At 36.4% G+C, this 12,794-nt stretch overlaps 1 protein-coding gene across 1 annotated transcript in view; it reads left to right on the forward strand.

Annotated features, from left to right (window-relative positions):
- PSMD14 (proteasome 26S subunit, non-ATPase 14) overlaps positions 1-12,794 on the forward strand; it is a 50,818-nt gene that overhangs the window by 15,016 nt on the left and 23,008 nt on the right. The window contains exons 4-7 of the mRNA XM_064514848.1: positions 9,348-9,419; positions 9,745-9,864; positions 10,988-11,058; positions 12,020-12,170. Coding sequence (XP_064370918.1) covers positions 9,348-9,419; positions 9,745-9,864; positions 10,988-11,058; positions 12,020-12,170 — 414 coding nt within the window. The remainder of the gene's footprint in view (positions 1-9,347; positions 9,420-9,744; positions 9,865-10,987; positions 11,059-12,019; positions 12,171-12,794) is intronic.

Below are 12,794 nucleotides of genomic sequence, written 5' to 3' on the forward strand. Positions count from 1 at the left end.
TTTCAAAATATCTAATATAACCCCTTCGTAGATGAGGAAAAACTAGGTACACAACTTGGGCAAGTTATTTCAGTACTATTTTTTTGCCCCAGAAGTTATCAACCCATTTAAAGAGTAGAAATATTATTCATCATATTATTCATGTATATTCATTATATACATCCAATTCCTGTCAAAAATGCAGAAAACTTCAAAATCAATCTGTTATCTCTTAGAGAAAGTCTCAGCTGCGGCTTATGTACCCAGATCTTATTATATTGTTTTAAGAAAACAATCTTAGTGAGATACAGCAGTAAACTCCATTGACTGGAATGAGTGTCTTATTGCAGTGCTTAGTGTTTTAATACAGTGAAGTTAAATACAAAGTTGGACTTCAGATTTGGAGTACCAGCATGGCCGTGTTCTCCAGCTCATGTTGGAAGAGATGACAGCTCCATGGGTAGTGTACACTTATTTGAAAGCTGTTTGGGATTGCTAAAGGTGGATGTAGTTTTCCTAGGGATTGGCAGTCAACCTTCTTCTAAGCACAGTTGAGTGATTTGTATCATGATTTATCGCCAAATGTGCTAATGGGAGAAGGCAGAAAATGTATTAGAATCCGATTAGGAAACAGCCATATGACTGCCGAAGCTGATGGGTACTTACCACAAAAAAACACACACTAAGTATGAAAGTTGTCTTAAAGTGGAATGGGCTGCATTACACATGATAACGTACAAACACAACACTAAAAATAGCAAAGCTAGTGGGTTGTGCCTGAACGTTATCAGCTTCCTATGATCTACCATAAACTCTCGAGACCATTTTTAGCTGCCTCCTGTTGGCCTCAGGTTCTAAACTTGCTTATTTCTAATAATTAGGCAATTAGCTTCTGTCTCTTCGATTTAATTGCCAGTGTAGTCCAGCCAACTTTCCCCAGAAGAGACAAAGGAGGTTGGACAAGGAAATGAGTGCTGCCATAATGAGAGAGAGGGGGAAAATCATCTTTAATCAGTCATCTTTGCATCTTTTGCATTATACTTGTTCACTTGTAACATTCCTCTCCGCAAGCAGGAAACAACCCCTTTATAGTTACCCATCTCATTTGTTGCTCTTAGAAATTGCTGCTTCTTCCTGAAATCCCATGCTATTGATTAAGTTGAAGGGCTGCTATGTAGCACCTTTGAACATTAGCTTCTGCTCTTTTCCTGCAGTCTAGAAGCGTTGTCTTCAGTTTGCTGGAACCATACATTTGAAATGTCCCTTTGTGTCCCCCCTGCCCAATACAAGCAACTAACCTTCCTAATTTTTTTCCACTGAGTCTCCCAGCTAACCTGCTTGTGTCCAGAGTATCACGCAGAAAGCATGTATATGTAGAGAACCCAGTACATTTTTTAAGTATATTAAATAAACCCTTTTTAACTGTGCTGCCACACAAAGCGTGCTGTAGGGTGATCTTCGGTGATGCCCACTGAGGGCTACTTTGCCTGCGTAACAGAATTGCCTAGAATAAGATAGTTAAATCTGAATTAGAGCACAACTTCTGGATATAGACAAAATGAGTCATGTTTCATTATATGCTTTGAGGCTCTTATTTCTAAATCCTAATACCATGTGCAATGTTGATAGAAGGAGATAACAGGTTGGACTTGGCTTTATTCTGGAGTGGAACCAACCTTGGCCACTTTCTTTGCTGGGTGGGGAGTTCAGTAATTTGAGATTAACAACTAAGAGTTCTTTTCAAAAATACTTAAAACACTGATGAGGATTTGTTTTGTGTCTCTGTTGTAATAGCTTTTTGCCAAGCATAACATTTCCTTAAGTTTGATGTCAGGAAGTATTAACTGCATTGATGCCGCGTACCTTCACTTGATTCTTGCAGTGTCTCAATGACCTCTTACAGCGTGTTGGGGTGGAGGGAGAGGAAACACCACTACCAGGAAGGATTGCGCTTAAGTGGCCATATCGTGTAACAGTTGTGTTGGGTACATTTCAGAAAGCCTAAGTATTGCAAATTGCTTCAAAGTGATGTATGTAAACTAAATTTGTATCATGAATACATTTTAATATTGGGCGATAAGCTGTTTGTAATAAAATGTTAAGCAAATTAGAGCAGCTGACTGTTTTTAAGGTAGATTGTACCACGGTTGTGTTTAAGCTTATTTGATCTCAAAATAATTGAACTAGCATGAAATCATCTAAATCCTGTTGAAACCTTGCATCATCCTGTAGAGTTTGGTTCCTACTAAAAGCGCAGGAAGCAAAAATTTAAAATATGGTCAAGAAGAAACTGTGTGTGTGTGTATTAAAAAAAAAAAATGGGGAGGGATGGTGTGGGGGGGCAGTGTGTGTGTATATATGTGTGTGTATGTATATATATTTTAGCAAGCTTTGAGCCTCAGTCTGCAAGCTGGCTTTCTATAAAAGCTTTAGGTAACAGGAGTGCTGTTTTTTGTAGAAGGCCTATTAAAATTTTGACAATTGTGGGCAAAACACATTGCATTCTAAAGGTATATGGGAAAACTGTGCATATGCCCATGTAGATGGGTTATTATACCTCTTCCATGAAACTGTTACTAATACAGGAGAGATTACTGGCAGAAAAGGAGATTTTTCTGCTCTAATTAAAAACTTTTGAAGAGATGGTCTAGAAACCTGAGCCAAATAATTTTATTGGCGGCTCTTTGTAATAAAAAATCTGGCCAGGTTCTGTCTCTGGAGTTTCCCAATGTGCTAGAGGTTTTTTGTTTAAAGTTCTGCATGCATGCATGCGTGCGCGCACACACACACGTGTGCATGTGCGTGCACGCGCAGACATGCATGTATGCAACAACATGCAGCTAGTGTGCTGCACTGAAGAGGTGTTTAAAAACTGACTGTCCCAACCCATTTTACCAAGTGTGCAGAGCTGCCTAAAGTTCTTCGTTCAAGAATTTTGATTTATGAAGAGGAAGGAGATGTTATTGCTGTGTAGAGTTCTCCCCAATTGTGTACCTGAATAGACTCTTTAGGAGACAGGATTTTGTAAAATGCACTGGGAGACGGGCAGTTTTTCTTACCCTTAGATTTTTTTTTTCCCCCCACAAAGATATTTTTAATTTAAAATAGCAGTTGATACCATAATATTTCCTGAGTATCCCTGCTCCATTTTGGAGATCATACACTGTCTATGGGATTAAACGTATTACTATAATTTTTTCTGACATATGGTGTAACAAGACAATGTGATCCGTTCAGAAATCTAGGCTGTTTGTTGAGACTTATGGTATTTTGTGGTCTGTTATGTATGCTTGATTATAATTGGTATAAAATGGGTCTAAGCATACAAACTGTTTAGACACGATGCTTGCTTCAAAATGTAATCCTGTTGATGTGGAACTAACTGTAAAATTATGTGTGTACTAGCTTGAAAACTACAATTTTCAAATTCTTACTAATTAATGTGTGATTCACAGTGCAAACTAATATGCTTATTTTTCCCCTTTTATGAATTCTCTCTGAATTTCTTTTTCCTGAATTATGTTCAGTCATGACAAAACAAATGATGGGTTAACTTGCTGTCGTTCAGAATACAAAATACATGGCTCCTGATATTTGGTATTGTAATGTTAGTAGAACCGTTGAAATTTGGAAATATGGCTTACTCCATTTGTCACTTCCAGTGATTTAATACAAGCTGATATTTATTTTGTGTGTTGTCTCATTTCCTACAGCAAAAGTTGCATCCATAACCGTAATTTTAGGTTAAATAGCAGTGCGGAAAAAGAACTATGCTATTCAAGAAATCTTAGAATCTTTATGCGAGTTTATCGTTATACAATTTACCTAAAAAGGGTAAGTAGAGAAGAGCAATAGTACTCAGGTGAACTAAAATTAAAGTCTTTTATTTCTATTATCTCTGCCTTCTCTGCACATTTGCTCAGGTTTCTGCGTCCTCTCTGTATTCTGTAATGTTCTCTCACACTTTCCAAGCTATACACAATTGGATTTACCTCTAGGAAACAATGTTTTTAAGCTCGTTTTAAGTTCTCGGTCTTCTATGCGTGCTTTAATATGCTAAGTTATTATTTGACAATGGTTGTCGCTGCATATATACCCTAGTCACCTCTTCCCCCCCTGCCTCCCCCACCGTCACCACAAACACACGCAATAAATTTGATGGTTGCCTATAAAAGTTGTTTTGGAGGTGGTGGGGGAAGGTGAGTGAAGAGAAGGAGAAAAAAAATACTCTTTTTCATTCAGAAGTAATGCAAGTTGTTCTGCTTTTTTTTTTTTTTGGTTAATCTTTCTCAATTGTCTTTAGGTATAACAGCTGAAAATATCTACTGAAAGGGTTAAGTCGGCATGAAAGAATTCATTTCCACTTTAATGACCTAGCCTTGCTGGGTTAGGACGATGGGGAACATGCTTCTGACTTGTACTCCTATTGCCAATTAACACCTCCTATAACAGGTTGCCTCAGCTAGTCATTGAAGCAGAGGCAGTAGAAATAGTTTACATGCAGCTTGTTTTTCACACTAGTTGTTTAATACTCACAAAATTAAACTATTAAAAGGTTCTTTCTTACCTTACTGGGAAAGAAAGAAACACTCTAGCGGTCAGTGTTCGCCTGTGTGTCCTGTGTTCATGTTTAAATTATTCCAATTGGAAAAAGAAAAAAATGATGTAATGGCTGTATCACTTTTTGTATTTTACACAGAAATACGTTGTTTGAAACAATAATGACAGGATTTGCTCTAGAGCACTTTAGTTCATTGCTTCTTTTATTAACGGCTGCCCTTGTAAAGTCTGTTTTCTTTGTTGAAACCGCTATGCTGGCAGATCTTTCAAAATCTTTTGTTCTATTAGTGTGACAATAGAGCAGTATTTAAGTTTAAATCCCACAATAGGAAGTGTCTTGATTTGGAATATTTCACAGTTGCTGGTATAATTAATTGAGTCCACTTTTGATACATATTTAAATGTAAAAGAGTATAAATAAAGAGCAATGCTCTAAAATGACACTTTAGTTCACATTTCATCAGCAGGTATTTTAATAACATAATAAAATTGGTTAAATAATTGATACCAGTTCACACTAAGAGAAAAGTGGGGTAATATACCTAAAAGTGTTAACAAATTTGCTAAAAGGCCTGAGTAGGTAACACTTCAAGGCGTTAGTTTTTATGCTGTTAGAATGGCAAATGCCTTTAACACTTCGTCAACAAGGGCTGCCCAAGTAAAGGGCTGCTTTTTATATTGAATCATCTTTTTAACTGCCTGAAGCAAAAATAGTATCTTGCATAACTTAATATTACATTTTAATCTTTTGTTAATAACTTGAATGTGATTCTTTTTCCATTATTAATCTTATTGAAAACATTCTTAAGCTAAAAGAAAATAAGAGAAAAAATTAAGATAGCACCATTAATATTTTATCTGTTGTTATTCACAAATTTTACCCATTTTATTTTTAATGAAATAGGGATTCTGCCATTATATCCAAAAACAAACCAGAGTTTTGTCAGGTTTTGCAAGATGACTGGCCCTCAGGCATGTCATTTCACTGACGAACAGCATGCATAGTTGATCTAAAAGAAACACCCTTTTTCAATAAGGAGCATAGTACAGTATTTGACTGCATTCTCACTAGGTCTTTGGATGGCAAGATATTTTTAAAACAAGTTTTTGAATCGTAATCATTACTGTATTCAGCTTATATAGGAATGATTGGGTAAACGAATGCTCCTTGTAGTTTGTAAATCCCATCTCTTTCCAGTTCCCCAAGAAATTATTCGATAAAGCTGTGGGCAGGCAAGGAGGAGGTAGCATTTGCTATTTGGTTTTGAGGTGGACAATCTTGCGCAAGTCTAGAGGGTGGAAAACCATCTGAATACCATAATGAAACCAGTAGTACTAGCAGATCTCTTGCTCTACAAATATAAATGCTTTTCTGTTTAACTTTCTGATGCTGGTTAATTTAATTTGGTCCTCTGCTTCAAAAGGATAGTGCTCCTATGTTAAAGTTGGCAGGCAGTAAAGTTTATGAACAGCAATAATAGCACGTGTTGTGGAGGGTCAGTATAAAATACTGAGAGATTAGATAGTAAAGTCTGTTTCTTCCCCTTTCCATCACAAAAGTGCATAAACTTCTGTGGAAGAGTGTAGCAGAGATAAGCCAAAGACATCTCAAAACGTGTAACACGTAGATGGGACAGCTCCCACGTGCTGTGTACCGTGCCGTGTACCTAGTGTGCAGGAGCTACAGCTGTTATTCCAGCATTGTATTAGAATAGCAGCCATTAGTGGGAAAGGACGTGGTCCTAGATGGAAGAAAACTGGTTTCTGTTTCCGAATGTCTGTTCAGAGGTATTTTTTTCCAGATGAAATCCTCTGTGCCCAAGTAAGCTGTTTGAAAGACCCAAGCTTCTTTTTTTTGTCTTTATCTATTAAGTCTTTAGAAGTTTTAGGTTAGGAATTTAATAAACTTTGGCATTACCATTTTATGTGTAAGATGACAACTAAAAATGCAGTATGTTTTGTGTCATCTTTGACAGAAAAATGAGAATTAAATTAAAAACCTTATGAAGGTAGGTTATAGAGAAATTTTAACCTATATATCCTTTCTTATCCCAAATTCCCCAATCAATACATCACATTGACTTCAGAAAACTATTGAGGAGTTTATTTTAATCTATATTCCAAACAAGGGAAGGAACCTTTACCATCAAAATTAATAGATATGGTAGTTGTTATGCTGCCAGTTGTGAATACAAGTGTCCAGGTATGGGGAAGAGATGTCATAAATCCCTTGGCTGAAGGAAGGGTGTCCATGGGATCTGCCATCTTCCCAGGCATCAGAGAATCCATGCAGGAGATCCTATTCAAATGCCCTAATCTGTGGAATAAACTTCAAGTTCCTGATTTTTGAGAAGCCAGTTTCAATCAAGTGTGAACATTAATCTTTAAGAAATCACAAAACTAGTTGTGCTAGGCTCTGTGTGTGTGCGCGCGCGCTATTCTTTATTTAAAAAAGATAGTGAACAGTGAAATTGGGTGCTTGCAGTGAAATTGTAGAGAAAATCTGCGACAAATGTAGGATGTGCATGGTGGTATCACAGCATGAATGTAACGGTTCTTCCTAAAGCTGTACCAAGGCTATTGTAGTTGTACTTTTCCACTCACTTCTGACCCTCTTTGACCTAAAAGGGATAGAAAATTGGAAAAGAAGAGAACTTGATTTATGTAGAAGGGGTTTGTTGTCAGACTGATACTTTTTTTTCAAAGTAAGAAAAAAAATCTCTGCTTTTCTTTCAGTGATTAAGTGGCAATACAAGTGTTCATGCTTTCTGAAATATTAAGACTTCCACATGAAAGAAGATAACTCTAGAACAGACTTACAGTATGTGAAATACAGTTAAGGAAATAAAATTGTGTATTTGTGGAGGAACACCATAATATCAGAAAATTATTGGGCATTTGAGGCTTCATGAGACAGACAGTTTGGTTGTAATCAATTTGCAGTGAGTGGTTCCAGTGTCCTGTGCATTAGCTTCTGGGAAATGTTCCGATTACCTTCTCCTAAAGTTTTTATCGCAAGTATTGCGGAGGAGCTCCTCCACTGGAGCATCTCCCAGTGTTGGGCTAGGGATAGTCAAGCAAATGCTTCTTGAGGAGAGGGGATTGATTAAGGATGGACCTTTGGGGAGTATATCATAGGAGGTGAAACATAAACCTGCTGAAAGATTACTGATGGAAAGGCCAAAGTAACAGAACAGTTAGCAGTGAATAGTTTGGTTTTTGTTTTGTGAAAGGGGGGGGAGAACAAAATACTGAGAGGAGGTGGTCATCAATATCAAAGTTAGAAATAAGGGCTAAAGGTTTTAGGAAGCAGTTGTGGTTGACAGTTATATACACAAAATCATGTATGTGGGTTTCAGAATATAAAAGATTTGATTTCAAACCTCTGGAGCTAAAAGAGCAGCAATTCATTGATACTGAAAGAAATAACCTGAATTTTCTTACAGTCTTCAAAGCATTCTGTAGAACACTGCACTAGATAGTGTTGTTCAGTGTTCAAGACGAAGTGTGTATGAAGTGAAATTATACACAACAGGCAGTTATTATACAAATTTCATGTGCTAATTACTTAAATTCTTGTTTTTATCTTCTGGCTCTATGGCTTATGTTGACCACCATGTCTTGTGTGCGTTTCCATGTCGAGGCATGTTACATTGAATTCTGCAACTTTTTTCACTTTAGGTGAAAAATCAAGGATTTACTCAGAGAAGCTTTCCTGTTTGTTTGCCCAGATTTGCTTATAATTGTGGAATCAAAGTTCTAAATCTACAAAATGACATGAAGGCACCACTGTTTTTTTCCCCCTTTTACTTAATGTGGTCTGTCTGTCTTTACCGTGCTCCACAGTTGCTCTGTAGCCATTCTAAGTTGTTTGTTCTACACCACTTAAGGCAGAATTAACCTTTTGTCTTTTCAGTGGGAGTTTGCTGTACACAATTTGGTAATAAAGTAATGAATGTACTGTTAATTGGGTGTAATGAGGTAAGCTGATGTGTAATTCTGTATGTAAGAGCAGTGTGTGCCTTGCTCTTCAAGAAAGGGACATTTTAACCACTGTCTCCTGTGTTTTTCCTTTTCAGCAGTACACAGAACCTGTTTCAACCAATCATTCACACCTGGGACAGTTGTGCTAATTTTTGAATAACTACTCATAAGGCAAAGAGCAAAGTATTTTGTTCACAGCTTTTCCACCTAGGGATCGGAGGTCCGTTTTTTCTCTCACTGTACCAGTGTATCTGCAAAGTGCTCCCATAGCCTTTATCTGCAAGTCCTCTTTAGCTGAAAGCTGATGAAGCAAAGGGAAATTGCTGTTTGTGTTGGTGCCAGTTAATCATGCTAGCCCAGCAGCATTTACATTCACACCACTGTAAGAAACACATAGTTAATTGGAGAACTGGCCATATTTTACAGCTGACGAATGTTAGCATTGCTGCAAGGCTGACTAATGGAAACTTATCTGACTCTCAGCCTGTATGTTTTGTAACAGGTTTGTACCCAGTGCAATCCTTGTTTTTTATTTGACTGATTCTGATAAGATTTGTATTTAGATTGGTATTGTTTGGGGGAGAGGGGGAGACGGGCGATGGCTGGGTGATTTTTATTACAAAATAGGTTTGCGTAGGAAGGTGCTATAAAGAAGTATTTGGGGTTTGGGTGTGCATTTTTGGTTTTTGTTTGTAAGAACTACATCTGGCACACACAGCTGTAATCTTACATGCATTTTTTTCATTAAGTTTTGAATAAAAAAAAAGTTTAGGAACTGCAGCATAACAACTGTGGAGAAAATAATTATTTATTCTTTTTCATAGGGGCCACCTACAGATGCTCCTGCAGTGGATACAGCAGAGCAGGTTTATATCTCTTCTCTTGCACTGCTAAAGGTAAGTATTCCGTGTGTTCTACATTTCTGTTACAGAGCTGGAGATACAACACCTGGCACATATCCAGAGTTTATGAACTTGTTTAGTTGACTACTTATTTTTAAAATAAGTGCAATACACAGTGTAACAATCAGAATAAGAAACTTACTTTCATTATTTGTCTTATATTGCCTTAATTTTTATTATTTTATCGTGTTGTACATTTTCCAGTCATGTTACAAGTTGTGAATTATTGATAGATCAGCAAAGGCTGGAAGAGCTATCCCTAGTCAAGCCTGAACCGCCTGTTAGTTAAATATACAATGTCATTTGGTCTTAATTCCAGATGTTGAAACATGGTCGTGCTGGTGTCCCTATGGAAGTTATGGGTCTGATGCTCGGGGAGTTTGTTGATGATTACACTGTGAGAGTGATTGATGTTTTTGCTATGCCACAGTCTGGGACGGTGAGTTCTTTGCAATTAGACCTTGATAGGTGTTTTTTCCTCGTGATAAATAATTTGTAAAAGCTTTTTTCAGCTTATCTCACTTATGCAATCTTAAGGTATAACCAATTAGATATAATACGAACATGTGTAGTTCAGGTGTTGATATAATTAAGACAGGCTATGCTTAGATAATGTTTGATTATTCAAATTTAAAGGTTTCAGTAAAATTTCTAGTTCAAACAGATTTGTTTTAGCTAAGGCTAACACATAAGTATGTAGATATGTTTTGTGTTTGTGTATATATGAATATATTAGTATAACATCATTTACAAGAAATATAAATTGATAACAAATTATATTGCTGAAAAGAGTTTTAAAGCCAGAGTATGGATTCCAAATGTAAAGATCTGACTGGAAGTGTATCATGCCCTTAATTGCAATGGTACTGTAGAAATACTTTAAGCTTGCTCTCTTTGACAGATCTTACAGTGGCATATTTCTCAAATGATATTTCTGTGGTGTGGAAAAATGACTAATTTTAATTTTGAGTAAGAATATTAATGTTATCAAAATATTTTAAAGTCATGGTATAATTGGAAATTATGATGCTTTGGGTATAATTTGAATGAAATACGGCTCTTAAGAAGCACAGAGCCCTTTGTAACTCCTACAGCTGCGTATCACTGAAGTGTTATCGTTCTTTTATCCTAAGCTTATTCTGTGCATGTGCTAACGTGGTGTGTATAATCAGTATATATAGAATCTGCAGAAAGCTAGTACAGCGTGTTGTTTATCTTGAACAAGACCTGTAGAGCTGAACTAGTAAGAAACAACAGGCCAAAGTCTGCAGAACAAGAAGGAAGAGGAGGAAGGGATGAATCCCTATGCCTATTTAATCATGTTTATTCATAGAAGAGATCATTCAAATAGGAATTCAAATTTTTTTTAACATTTTAAAGTCACTTTGAAATAGATTTGTAAAACTGTATTCTACACAGAAGAGTGTTCTATCAATTAGTTGTAAAATAGTCAAGTTTCCCTTTATCAGGGATGCTTATGACATGTTTAAACTTTGGTTTGTGAAAAGATAGTATTATTTTATGTGCAAATACTATGATTTTTGTGCCTCTTCCTACATCAGGGTGTCAGCGTAGAGGCAGTTGATCCCGTATTTCAAGCCAAAATGTTGGACATGCTGAAACAGACAGGAAGGTAAGTCACCCTAAGGAGAGTTGACAATAACAAATAGTCCTTGCATGTTGTTTGGAAGAAGCAGCTGACTTTCTGCAAAACCAATAATCTAAGGGCTATTATTAATGTTTAAAAAGAAATAATTGGCCCAGAAATCATGAGAGTAATATAGCATGTAATTCAATCCACCTTGTGCCTTTCAATTGTCAAGAGATTGTCATCCATGTTAAATCTACATCTTTGAATATTGGGCAGAAAGATGAAAATGCTGCTCTATTTAGTATAGCCAGTTACTAGAAAGTAAGTGCTTGCAAGATTGATTTTTCTTTTATTAAGATACAAAATCACAAAGTCATAGCCTTATGTCTGGCCAATTTAATGCAAAGAAAGGAAAAAATCGTTTGGTAAAAGATCCTAGTATTTAAACAAATTTTTATTTCACTCCTACCTCTCAACAGTTGTCGTCTGCTTGCTCAAATTCTTTTACTGTGGGAAAAACTTCAAAATTAATGTTAGCAAAAGGCTCAGCAGCTGAACAGAACAGTGCAAATTGCTTTTTGACTGAGTTCCTAGTTCTACTGCTGGTTTAATTGATATTTAATCTTTTCCCACCGTTGGTTCCCGTTGTCCATGTCTGAAATGGACTTTCTGCCGTGAAAATTCAACCTTCGACGCCAAGGAGTTAAAGAGTAGATATTTACTCAAGTGCTGAAAGGGTAAAAACTGGTTCAGGGAAGGTGTGGTAACAGGGTGAAAAACTGAAAGCACAATCTACCACTGCTAATGTGCATCCCTTTATAATAGCACTTTTTAGTCACATTTATTCATGTCCGTGCTTTCACCATATTATGGTGAGTAATTTAAATATTTCTAATAGTGCTTTTTCACAGCTCATCCTAATTTATGCCTTGTTACATTGCTGTTTCTTCTTGTATTATGTGTTTTTATTGTTAAGAATCTCTGATTGTCCTCTCTGTTTCAGACCTGAGATGGTGGTTGGTTGGTATCATAGTCACCCTGGCTTTGGCTGTTGGTTGTCTGGTGTAGATATCAATACTCAGCAGAGTTTTGAAGCCTTATCGGAAAGAGCTGTTGCTGTGGTGGTGGATCCCATTCAGAGTGTAAAAGGAAAGGTATAGTGGGCTTTTTTTTTTCAAAGGCACTTCAGTGAGATTTAATATAGAGGTACTGCAAATATGTTTAAGTTCTTGACTTTTGGAGGCTAATTTTCCATTAAAAATCAAAAAAAGAGACAAAAATTCTCATTGTAGATCACAACATCCTTTTTCATTTATTCTGCGTCTTACATCAGTAGTCCTTAAACAAGCTGCAACTCTTTGATGTTGTCAGTATGCATAACCAATTGTATTCTTCACTTTATATTTTGCTATTCAGGTGTCACTCACCATTTTTGCAACTAATAATCCAAGTATACATGTTTTAGATATACATTTTAGCCACAACATTTAAGATTAGTTACAAAAAGACTGGGAGAGGTTCAGCCCCTTAACATGGATACTAATAATGCATTATTTTATAGGCATTACATATGTGGCTCTTAGTATCATTTCTATTCCAAATGTTTTGGACAATAAAACTTTAGAAAAGACTTGATTTCAAACATCCAAGTTTTTGAGAAAGGGTGCAGATGAATGATTAAGTATGTTAAATGATTATGAAAAGAGATCAACTTGCAAAGCATATTGGGTTATAGTTGTCCTTTGTTGAAATCTCTTTTGTTCTTGTTTAGTTCTCTT

The sequence above is a fragment of the Dromaius novaehollandiae genome, chromosome 7 (genome assembly GCF_036370855.1).
Source record: "Dromaius novaehollandiae isolate bDroNov1 chromosome 7, bDroNov1.hap1, whole genome shotgun sequence".
Classification (NCBI taxonomy): domain Eukaryota; kingdom Metazoa; phylum Chordata; class Aves; order Casuariiformes; family Dromaiidae; genus Dromaius; species Dromaius novaehollandiae.